The sequence below is a fragment of the Salvia hispanica genome, chromosome 2 (assembly GCF_029641045.1).
Source record: "Salvia hispanica isolate PSC_SH4W2 chromosome 2, Shi_PSC_v1, whole genome shotgun sequence".
NCBI classification, from domain to species: domain Eukaryota; kingdom Viridiplantae; phylum Streptophyta; class Magnoliopsida; order Lamiales; family Lamiaceae; genus Salvia; species Salvia hispanica.
In genome coordinates, this window is record NC_142693.1 from 6,769,349 (window position 1) to 6,782,124 (window position 12,776).

The 12,776-nt window shown below is 33.6% G+C and overlaps 1 protein-coding gene and 1 long non-coding RNA gene across 3 annotated transcripts; one reads left to right on the forward strand and one right to left on the reverse strand.

The window, feature by feature from the left end:
• Positions 1-5,288: 5,288 nt before the first annotated feature.
• LOC125219694 (uncharacterized) lies at positions 5,289-7,529 on the reverse strand. 2 transcript variants are annotated; one of them, XR_016135368.1, is made up of 2 exons: positions 7,195-7,529; positions 5,289-7,067 (listed from the first exon to the last, which is right to left on the reverse strand). It is a non-coding gene; the product is annotated as an uncharacterized LOC125219694 (long non-coding RNA). The 2 variants fall into 2 exon arrangements; XR_016135369.1 differs by having other exon boundaries at positions 5,289-7,099.
• A 4,435-nt stretch (positions 7,530-11,964) lies between these two features.
• Positions 11,965-12,551, forward strand: LOC125218356 (uncharacterized). Its single transcript, XM_048120013.2, has one exon. It carries the CDS (start codon positions 12,007-12,009, stop codon positions 12,355-12,357), a length of 351 nt encoding a protein of 116 aa, XP_047975970.1. The 5' UTR covers positions 11,965-12,006; the 3' UTR covers positions 12,358-12,551.
• Positions 12,552-12,776: the final 225 nt, after the last annotated feature.

Sequence of the window (12,776 nt, forward strand, 5' to 3'; positions counted from 1 at the left end):
CATCCTCTTCCTCTTCCTCTTCTTCCTCTTCCTCCTCTTCCTCCTCTTCCTCTTCCTCCTCATACCAGTTTCTTGAAATTACTCCTTCTTTGGTTGGAGGAGTGAGGTTGGTGTTAACTGCGTCCATGGTTGGGGGAGTGAGGCTAGGGTCGATAGCATCCGTGGTTGGGGAAGGAAGGCTGGGGCTGACTGAATCGGTTGGGGGAGTGACGCTAGGGTCTACCGCATCCATGGTGATAGTGAGGCTGGGGATGGTTTGGGGTTTAATTGATGTGTGTCGGAAGCTGAAATGGTAGGGTGTTGGTAGTTCTGAAGTGTTATATATAAAGGCATGTGTTTGCACGTGTGAACATGAATTGGATGAGAAATACAAAAGTATTAATATCTTACATTTGTTTTAGAAATAATTAAGATGCATTAAATGCATAGGAAGAGCTTAAAACTACTATAAAATACTACCTACTAGCTACTACTACATAAGAAGAAGAAAGATAGTACAGTACATAAGATGATTTTATGGGAATTTATCTTGATCAATTAATATGAATTGGAAACGGATGGAAAATACCAAATTTGGTCATGTTCTATAGAGAAGTGATCATCTAAGTTTAAGAATAGTGAATATATGTTCAGTGTGGTATGAAGTAGGCATAAAAATGGAATCAGTTGGTGTTAATTAGAGCTTGGGCCAATTTTTTGGCAAATGGTGAAAATGAAGGGAGATTATATATTATACTAAGAGCTTTGTTTTGAAAACAGTAGTAGTATAATTTTAAATGGAAATACTCCATAATATGAATAAAGCACGATGTTAATTATTCGGAAATTCTCCAAATATATTTAGTAATATTAATCCAATTCTCTCTATGAATACTAACACATGAATAATAGTAATTTCTAGAAAATATGAGAATGTCGGATTATACAATTTTAATATATTTATCCATAAAAAGTTTTAGACAATGAAACGCAAGGAAGATTGTAGAGCGGTAATAACAAAAAATATTCAAAGTTGGAACAAGTGTATAATGCCAAGTAAATCGTTTATAAATTGATTGGTATAAATATTCCTTTAAGTGGTATACTTGTAGATAAAATACCTATGAAGATAATATAAAAGATATTATTGAAAAAGATCCTTGAATATATATAAAGTACATAATTGAACGAGTTATTGTAAGAACGTGGATATATGGATGATATAGTGTGCGTCTAATACGATTTGCTCTTCGAGCTTCTATTTGGTAGAACGTTATACCCAAGATTAGACGCCAAACATACTGATGTGGCCTCCGATACTAAATGGTATGATTAGTACTTGTTACTAAAAAGGTATGGTTCGTATTGATGCAAGAACATATGATTTATATTCTCGGATATTTTGTGGTGTTGTTTAATAACGTTTGATGTCACTGCATGTTATAAGAGCTAATTAAGTGGTACTTTAACGTCGAACATATATGACTATATATAGGAGATATAATTAAGATATGAAAGGTAATGAGAAAATGTAAACACTACATAAGTGATTATGTGTAAATTATTCTGATAAATGAAAGGAAACACAAAATAGTATAGACCGCTAGAAAAGAAAGATATTTAGGAGAAATTATTGATAAAAGATATAATAGAATTGGTATAAACTTAAATGTCTTGATCCGTATTTTTTTAAAATAATTCTTAAAATAATTTTTTTTGTTCACCATATTTTATTGTATCTCAATTGTGACATTTTATATTCGGCCGTCAATCGGACGACTAAAGCGTAAAGAGTATATTTTGAATTAAATCACATTAGGTGAAGTTCACTATATTTGTGAGAGTAATGGTTATATGATTATAACCATTAATGGTGTGTCTTGTGTCACTCATATGGGCTATGTGGCCCACGAAGAGTCGAATCCACGAGGAATCATATAAGCTGATAGTCCATGAGAGGTCAGGTCTATGACCGAGGCGAGACTAGTCTCACATAGATTTCAACTAAGTTGAAAGAATTTATTATGTCATGATTCGTTACATAATGAATTATAACTGCTAGCCACTATGTGTGCTTGCAATTGCATGCTCACACCCTTTATTTAACATTTCTTAGTTCAATGAGTGACCGATGAGGCAGTCGCCAAAGCGGTCCATGTCTTACGGCCACTATTTTCGCTAGTATAAATGTGTAATTGATGATAAAAATTATACTTCCTCCATCCCACAATAAAAGTCATATTTTGTCATTTTGATCCGTTCTATGATAAGAGCCCTATTTCACTTTTAACATAAATGGTAAGTATGACTTATATTCCACTAACTTACTTCACTCACATTTTATTATAAAATCAATATAAAAAAGTGGAACTTATATCTCACAAACTTTTCCAACTCACTATTCTACATTTATTAAACTCGTGCCAACACCAAATTTGACTCCTATTATGGGACAGAAGACGTATTTTGCTTGCGTTATTGAAATTAATTTACTTAAAAACTAAGTCAAAGGAATTGTCATATTATTCTTTTGTCATTAGATCGTTTCCATTTTAGTTTTACAAAAGAAATTGGTACAATTATTAGTGTTTTTTCACAAGGTCCCTCGTTTGCTAGGGATGGATAGGTGTTACGAAGAAAATCTTCGATCTCCCTAGTATGGTTACAATTTACAACTTGACAACAAAGAATAAGTAAATAACTTGAGTAGGATATAGCAGCATTTTTTAGCCTATGGTCTCAACTTTCACAAAAGGTTGAATTATAGCCTGATTAATAAATTCGACGATGATAAGTAAAATGAGATGATTTCCGACTTTCTACCAAAATTGAAATTGGAAAATATCGATCAATAGTTATTAAAGCAGTCTAATGCCATATTTGATTATATTTTGACTAGGGAGGAAATGATGCATAAAGCCGATTTCATACCAGCCGTGTGAGTTTTTTTAATATCCAAACATAGAAATACTCCCCTTTATTGAACATACACATGATACAGAATGCCATTTAATTTAAGGGACCAATACCATAATTTACAAAAATACAATACTCTCTCATGCATCCACAATAAATAGTCATTTTTTACGCTTATCACCTGGTGCAGATTGGGTTGCTGATTAATTATGAGGAATTTATATAGACTAAATGTACATAAGACATATTAAAGGTGTATTGTAATTTGTAGTAATTCACTAAGTTGGGGCCTTTGGATTCGATTTTATATATTTAAGGATTTATGTTTATACGAAGTGTGAACTCTTTCATTAGCCCAGCAGTATGCGATTTATTCTCTTTTGGCCCAATTTGTTGTTTGATGCCCAAAACTAGATGACCAACATTAACAGTTACATCAAGGCAGTGACGATCATAAACAAATACTAATGGAACAATAGTTTTAAGGAAGGAATGCAGGTATCTATCGCCCTCTTCAATTCATCAACTTTTGATTGAACAAATTAGAGGATAAACTTAAAATAAACGAACATAAATCTCAAATCTTCAAACAAAACATTAAACTTACAAACTCATTTACCGAAATACAATGGCAAAGCCAAGATTTTTACCATAGGGGGCCGTAAGGTTCATTCGATGCCGGTGACATCAGAAGGTTCAATATAATTATTCCAATATATAATATTTTCAATTTTAATGTAAGTAGTTTTTTAGGACTATATTTGACTCTTTTTAAATGTCAAGCATGCAAATTATGTTATTAGATTACATATGTTATACATTTGGTTTTGACGTGTTTGTTGATAAACGATAGAAAAAGACGTAAAGGTGCAAAAAGGGCCAAGGTGCAACAGCCTCAGTTCAAGTCGAGTTTCCCGGCAATGTTGAAGTCCAATAAGTGATTAATGCATACCATTCTCTTCAAATTCGAAAGAGCTTCACGTGGATATCTTGCACGTCTCAATCGGAATTCTGTGGAGAAAATTACGACTATTCTACGAACATTGCGAAATGCAGTCAAAACTGACGGAAATTCAGGGAAGAAAATAAATTGTTGCCCAAATCTCTCCCATTTATTGTAGAGCATGAAAATTATCAAAAATAAACATTTTTCCCACCTATAAAAACCTCTTAACCTAATTCATCATTCTCCATATCTGAATCTCCAATCCTTCTCTCCCTCTACACATTCTGTCATTCCATCTTCCACAAATAATTCATCCATTTTCCATTGGAGCGGAGCTCTACAGATCTAGACAAGAGAAGACTGAAGATTGAAGATTCAACCTTGTGTTTTATCAATTTCTTTCATGTCTCGTACTTTTATTATTTTTACTACTTGTCTATGAGTAGTTAAACATCATTTGTAGTTTTTTTGATGATGACTATTATGAACCTGTTTTGATTTATTGAATTGAACTTTTTCCTAGCTCTTGTGATTGTTTTGCTTGTTCTTGTGCTTTTATTGTTCTTTTGTCCGTTTAGCTAGATTAATCGAGAGATAGCTAGTTCAACGTGGTAAAAAGAATGAGTACAACACATAGGTTTTATCTGCACTCGAGAGTGGTGACCCTTTGTGAGGGGCTTGAGTCTTAGGAACTTAAGGAGTAAGAATCTAATCTATTGGAAGGAGACTTTGATAGTTAGAGTCTAATCTACTGGATAGGTGCACTCGAAAGAAGGCTTATCTGAGAATCGTGACTTTTCTAATAATCCTAGAGATACATAAAGGTAAATGTTATGTGAGATTAATCATCACAAGGTCGTAGTAGTGAAGGGGCTGGCAAACTCTAACAAGTAGTTGGTTCCTAAAACTCTACATTCATTTAGCATGTTTTGTATTATTTTGTTTTATACTTGTTTATTTATTTATGTCTAGTTTATAAAACCAAAACAAAAAATACTTCGTGTCTCTAGATAGTATATGACGCTTAGTATATGATAGTCAGTTGCAATCTTATTCCTTGTGTTCGATATCCCAGTACTGACCTTTAGCTATACTGGATCTACCCTGTAAACTTGCAGGTATTTTTAGTGCTAATAAAAAGTGCATCAGTATAATATAGATGAAAACAATTTTCAATTATCTAGTGACAAAGATTTAAAATCAAGTTGGGAATGGTGTAAAAGAGAACAAATAGAAAAGTATAGAATTGAAAAACAAAACAGAAAAAATTGTGTACCATAAATAGAGAGTAGAGAAATATGTCGCCACGGGGAGTCAAACGTGTTCCGTCTGGTTCACGAGATGTCATCTCAAACCAACTACGCCTATATGTCTTATAAATTGTTGTTTGCATATATAGTACTGCTTCCGTTCCATAGTACTGGATGCAATTCTTTTCGGTACAGAGTTTAAGAAAAAGATGTGTAATGTATTAAATAAAAAGATAATACAGTTAGAAAGAGAAAAAAGTAGAGAGAATAAATTAAGTGAGAAAAAACATGTTGACTTTTACTAAAAAGGGAAATAATTCCACTACTATAGAACGTACCAAAATGACAAAATGACTCCACTGCTATGGAATAGATGAAGTATATACTTAATCAATATATTGATGGCTTCACCACTGCTGAAATAAAACATCACTAAAAATAGTCATTTTTTGGTTGGCATCTCGTAGTAGCAAGTAGGACAACGGTGACTCTTCCTCAGCCGTTTCACTATGCATTCGGCATGAAACAAATGAGTACACGGCAAACGAAATGCCATTGCCCCAACGATCTCCTTTGAGCAGATGGCACAAGGGTAAGACGTCTCTGTTGCCGCCACATCACCACAAAACTTCATCATCCGGAACCCCGAGGTAGCCATGGCCATGCGGCCCTTGCCAAATATATACGTATAATAGTATCCGATCCGTATATTCAAATTAACAGTTAATTCGAAATGCTTGATACTGACCATTCTGTTGAGCTCCTCTTCATTTGAAATTCCAGTAGCTTTGAGAACCTGATCCCATAGGAGCTTGATCACAGGCGTGCACACGAACTCGTCCCCTCCCATACTGTTGGGGAATGCGGCTTGGCTGCGCTTGTCGCCCCGGAGATGATTGCGGATGAGTTTTCCGACCGCCTCTTGTACGTCATCGTAGGACAAGCGACCTCGGGCAATGACGTGGGTGGTTGCCGTGGTGGAACTGTCCAAGGAAAGGAAGGGAAGAGGGCATAGGGCGGGTTTCGAATTGGATCTAGAATTTGAATTTATACCATAGTTGGACTCTTGGGTGTGGAAGAAAATGTTGATTTTGATGCCGAGATGAGGGAACTTAGTTGGCTGAAGTGGCTGGCTGCTAACCTTGAATCGCACCCGTTGTTCGTATGTCCAAAATATTTTCGTAAGAAGTTAAGATATGGAGAAATTGTAAGAAGGAATGCGTGAAAATCAACTATTTTTATAGGTATATATTATATTGTACTGCTATAATTATTTCCAATTTATGATCATATATTTGTACTTTTAAGATCATAAAACCATGATCTTTGCAATCTCAGAATTAAAATTAATTTTTTACCTAATAAATATGTAAATATATATTGTGAGCTCTTTCTACAACGACACCACTTAGCGGGTGTATATCTTGTTTTTATTACTTCTAATTATTTCTATTCATAACTCATTTCTCTCGCTGCCCTGTAATGATTATACCACAAGGCTCACAACTAGTCAACAGGTTACAATGACTTGGACTCATCGTCAGAATTAGATTTCTTAATTTTGATATGAAATCTAACTCTATTCATAATATTTGAGTTTTGTTGATAATATATTTATATTAATGATATTAACAAAAGAAATTCAAATAAATATGAATGCATGATGAGAGATGAATTGAAATAGGATTACAGTCTTGTTGATTGTGGTTTCAAGTTATAATCTCAGTTAGAAACCAAACCAGTTGAATAGAGCGAGAGAGATGTCGGATGAGGAACGGACGAGTATCGCCTCCAAGAAGGGTACAACCCATCGTTATGGCCCTGCCGGCCCAAACTCTGTTATATTGCATAGGTTTGTTCATTCAGGCGAAGTTTCAGAGGCAACTTGCTTATTTCTGTTGCTTTCTAACATGGTCACGGTACCCGACCTGGGGAAGTTCAGGGCTTCGTGGGAGCTAATGGCGTTGGAAATTTCTCTTTGATTCAAGTCAAAGAGCAAGTAAGAGCACTGACAGATATCAGATTAAAACAAATTGATGGAATACAATGAACACCGGAAAGAGTTAGAGTAGAAGAAATTTAGATAGTGCCAATGTGACTTACCGTGGCTATTGGAAGATTGAGAAAGGCCTCATGTTGAAGTGGAGAAGATGCCGAAAAAAGAGAGGAATCACAACAAAAACGATTGAGGTTTTAGATGATGAAGTGCAGCCAAAAAAAAGGTGAAAAAAGTGTACCAGTGAAAGGAGTCGATGATGAAGGGTGTGATGTAGACCATTTGATGAATTAGCAAAAAGCTGAAACTGCAATACAGCTATCAACACATTTTTAATGTTCTTTCACAGCAGGCTTGTAGATATAAGACAGATAAACATTAGGCTCAAATTCTTATCCAATGTGATTTTATTCATTTTTTGTTCAATCGTGTCTGAATATGAATCTTAATCTATATTATAAATTGTTAATCGTTAACATGGTCTCCCCAACAATTATCCTTTTATAGTAATTGTATATACATAATTTGTATTCTATCTCAAACATTCTAATTAACAATTATGGAAAAATTGCATCAGGTGTTATGCCAAAGATACCACCAAATATGAACAGTTAAACTTTAGTACATCAAACAAATGCCGACTCGAGGTGATGTGGATCCAAATAGACTTACCATTCACAATTCTTAGTCTCGTGGAGTCGTGGACCATTTGCCTTAATCCACAAGGCTCCTTTTTCATTTTTTTCTAGTTTCATTCATCGAAATGCCAATTTAGTACTAGTACATCTCTTTGTCATTAATCAGTCACCTATAAGCGCATGAAAATTTCACCATGGACAAATATGCAAAAATGAAATTTTTTTATATTTAATTCAAGTTTCATACATTGTAAAAATTGGCCAGAAATCAACGCATGTTTCATGATTTAATCAAGAATTATTGGTTGAGATTTAAATCCAAACATATTATGATACAAACATAACAAACAAAAGAAAGTGGGGCAAGTAAGATTGTATTTGTATAGTAGTAGTGCTAGTTTTCACTAGAAAATTTGCGGGCCACATTCCATCTAGTCATCGCCTATTAACAATACATGAAATTAATAATTATATATACTAGATTTCTGCATAATCTTACATATGTAAATAGCTGAAACTAGAAAGAACAAGTGACTGAAAAAAAAATCTGATTTTGTAGTCATGGGCTTTGACTATAAATAGTGAAGAGTTATTATCTGATGGAATATAGAGCTAGGTGTCAAGAACTCACACTAATTAATTGTTACTATGATAAAGCATACTACTCTATTTTAATCCAGAATATTCTCCTCTTTTCATGAATCGTGATTAAGCTACACTCCCTATCAAAAGAAAAATATACTATTGTCTACACATTATTTGTCTATGTGAGTCTGTGACAGGTGGTGGAGTTGGAGGCTGGCGTGGGCTGGGCCCCCAACCAATTTCTTATATTTTTATTTTTATATTTAATTGTTTGATTGGTACTTTAATCTATATCACAATCAAAGAATAGTCCTTTCAATAATCATCCGATCTCTCCTAAAATTTATATAATCTCTTTGATTTTATCTTTCTATAATCTCTTTGATTTTATCTTTCTATTACCTAATATAGTACTCCCTCCGTCCCATTTTAGAAGTCTCGATTTATCATTTTTAGGAGTTACGGTTGGAATATTCTATAAATGGTATCAAGCCTCACATTTCACTAACCTTTTTCCATTCACATTTTATTATAAAACTAATATAAAATATTATAACTCACATTCCACTATTTTTTTTCACCAACTTTTCTTTACATTTCTTAATACTCGTGCCGAACTCAACCGGAACTCCTAAGTGAGACGGAGGAAGTACTAATGAAATTTGCATCAATCATCAACATATGATAGTGGGAAAAATGGAAATTTTGAAATTACTGTATTTCCTTAACAGTCAGCATGCCAATTTCTTTTACCTACTTTCAACGTTCATTTAATTAAATTAATAAAGTATGTATCTCATATTTATAACTTTTCATTTTCAACCATATTTTGACTTTTGGTACGTATTCTTCACTGTATTTGTTGGAAACGAACGTTAGAAGCAAATCAACTGCAGGGCCCGTAGTCATCTAGCTAGGTGAGGTTTTAATTAATCTACCTTGTTTGGATAAGCTCAACTTCACTACAACTAACTAACCCATACTAAATTAGTACTCCCTCCGGTCCACAGTAATAGGGGCGTTTCATTTTGAGCACTCATTTTGAAAAAATAATAATGAATAGTTAAAGTGGAGAATGAGTAAAATAAGAGAAAGAATATTGTAGATAAGACTCTTCACTACATTGTTCTCTCTCTTACTTTACTATCTCTCCACTTTAATTATTTATTATCATTTTTTCAAAATGAAAGCTCAAAATGAAACGCCTCTATTATTGTGGAACGGAGAGAGTACTATATAATATGGGTCATGTCAACCCAACTTAAACATAATACTCTCTCTCTCTGTTATTAATAAATGTCCAACTTTTATTCTGCATGTGTTTCTCGATTTTAAGAAATGTAAAAAAAAAAATGTAAAAATCTAGTGAAAATGTTAGTTATACTTTTATAAAATCGTGTGATTGAAATGATAAGTTAGTGAAACGCGAAATACATTTATCAAAATTAGTGAAAATGTTATTAAAATATAGTATAATGATAAATATCCGAACATGAAAATATAAAACATTTAACATGGAACTAAAGGAATAAACAATTAGAAACATACGACGACAAGACTTACAAAACTCCAGCAGAATTCCAATTTCTAAAATTGAACAAAGGGGGAAAGTATGACATCGGAGTAAGTTTAAATGAAGTAAGATAAGTATCATTATAATATTACATCAAAATAAGTTTTAAGTGATGAGAAAATATTCAACCCTTGTGTAACACTATATATCATGCATTCTATACATAAGTTGGATATAAAATTAATCTAACCATTTTACTTATAAGCATGTATCAAATTTTATAAGTATAAGAATGCGGCCATAGCTTCCTCTACTTTATTTTATATTCATAAAAATACATGTAGTGTGATTAGACGAATCATAAAAAGCAAAATGTGATGGAAAGACACTGTGTAGGTCTGTTTTTAGCTAAAAATTGGATTATGAAATATAAGTTCCATGTAAGGAAAAGTGTGGCAGGGATAACGAGATCTGGTCTTGGTCGGTGACACGTGTAAGATAGAGGGCAGTGATTGGCCCAATATATAAATATAAAGCACATACATTTTCACCGCCCATTACGTATTTTCCATACTTTATTCATAGGACTAAGTCTAATTTATCCATCAAAGGAAAGAGAATCCATTAAATTATAATGCATCCAAAGCAAAAAGGACTAACCCCAATTCTTCGTGTGGAAGAAAATTCATTTAATTAATTATTTATTTATACGTACCAACAGTGCTTAAGCCACATGCACCCCGACTTTCGATGTCCCTTTTTTTAGTTGTATTTTAAAGGAAAAGTTTCTTTTCCAAAAAAACAGAGGACATATGAACATTACTAATATGCCGATTGGTAGAGCTATAATCTCGGTGCAATTGCAAAGAATATATAAATGGTGAATTTTCTAAAAAGTGGTAATTTTCCTTTTCCTTATAAATTTTTCAATAATTAATTAGTTGAGAAATGAATCGATACGCAAATGAAAAATATGTATTGAAAATTTTGAAAATATGTGGTTGAAATAAATCTCTACATATAGGGGCGGTCACACATACATACATGATCCCTAGACTCACCCCTAACTATTTTTTAGGGGCTTCACATTTCAAAATTTCTTGATTATTTCGGATTTGGAAATTTTGATCTTCGCCCTTCACACGACTGCAAAATAAGGAGAAAATAACGTTATTTCACAAGAAAAATAAAATCAATTAATTATCTTAAACAAACTAAATACGAGTATAAAAATATGTTAATTTCTCCCTCATCCAAACTGATACTGTCACTCCATCACATAACAATATGATCTTTTATACACATCAAATAAAAGTATGAATGAATAATGATAAGCACTGGTGATACGTGAATAATATAACTGTATCTTTTATTTTGGACATATAGGAGAATATGAGCTTGATTTTTTTTTTTAAATATTCATTATTTGCGTAGAATAATTAAATGGAGTAGACTTTAGGAAGTCTACGTGGTCGTAACTGGTAATAATTTCCCCCCTTCTTGGTTCGAAAATATTAAGATTTGACTTTCAATGCATAGACTTCAGTACTTCACAATATTAAATTATTAATTATGATACATATATAGTGGCTAGGAATGAAAGACGCAGACCTATTGACATCAGATGTATTATTGTTTATCTATTCTAAAATTGACAATTCCTCATTAAATTTTATTACATTTAATTAGGATTTATTAATTATAATTGAAATGTAACTATGCAAATGCATCAAATGTATCTATGAACTAGTATACTACTAATACTTCTTTCATTCGCAACAAAAAAAGGTGGTTACTTTTTGCCATTTTAACCAATCCACCAAAATAGTCATTTTTCATGTATGTAGCTACCTACCTCCATGGTGGAATCCATTCTACTAACTTTATTTGCTCATATTTTATATAATTATAATTTATGACGCATCCAATAGCTCCATATATTTAACTTGATATTTCCTTGTCAATTCTAATACCACTAATAAATCCCATTCCATATAACTAACTAATTTCACTTAGAAAGAGATTATTTACAAAATTAAAAAAGCGTGTGGTCCTGACGCAGAGTAATTAACAAAACCTTAACCCCCCCCCACCCCATCCCACCCCTCCTCTCTCTCTATAAAAGCGACCAAAATCTCAACCACATAAAACAGTCTTAAAAATTAAAAACACTAATTCCAGTGATGTCAAACGGCTACAGCCACTCCCCTCCGCCGGTCCACCTCTGCTGCTTCCTCATCATCCTCTTCACCTTCCTCGGAATCACCTGGTACATCAACTACGAGTCCATCTTCGAGGGCCTCTTCGATCAGATCAAGCTCCTCCTCATGCTCTCGCCGCTGCTCCTCCTCCTCGCCGTGCATTTGCTCTCCGCCTTCGACGCCTCCTTCTTCTTCCTCCCGCTGCCGGAGCAGGACTCCTTCCACCGCGCCGGCGGCACGCCCTGGGGCGTCGGCCTCCTGCTCGTCCTCCTCTTCTTCATGATCTCCTACCAGTCCGATTTTCGCGAGCGCTGGTTCCCGCTGCTTAGTTGATCAGGCGACGTCGTTTAAGGATACTTGATTAAACAAATTAAATAGTTTAATCCTCATGTTTTGATGTGTATATTGTACATCTTCTTCGAGTTTTCTTCTTGTTTTGGGCTACTTTTTTTGTTTTCTACTCTCTTTTTTGGTGTGTAGTTAACTTTTTAATTATTAATCAGAGGGTTAGAGTTAATGGTGTACTATTATAATCTATGTTATTAATTCTACCTTTTAGTTTGTTCTTATGGTTTCAACTAATTCAGTAACTATCAAGTTACTTTGATATATACTAGTCTCTCTCTTGTGTGATGTGGTGATTTTTGTTTTCTTTGTGTGTGTGTGTTGTATGTATAGTTGCGTTTTAATTAGTATTAATTAATGAGAAAATTAGAGTTAATGGTCATGTACTATTATAATCAAAGTTTCCA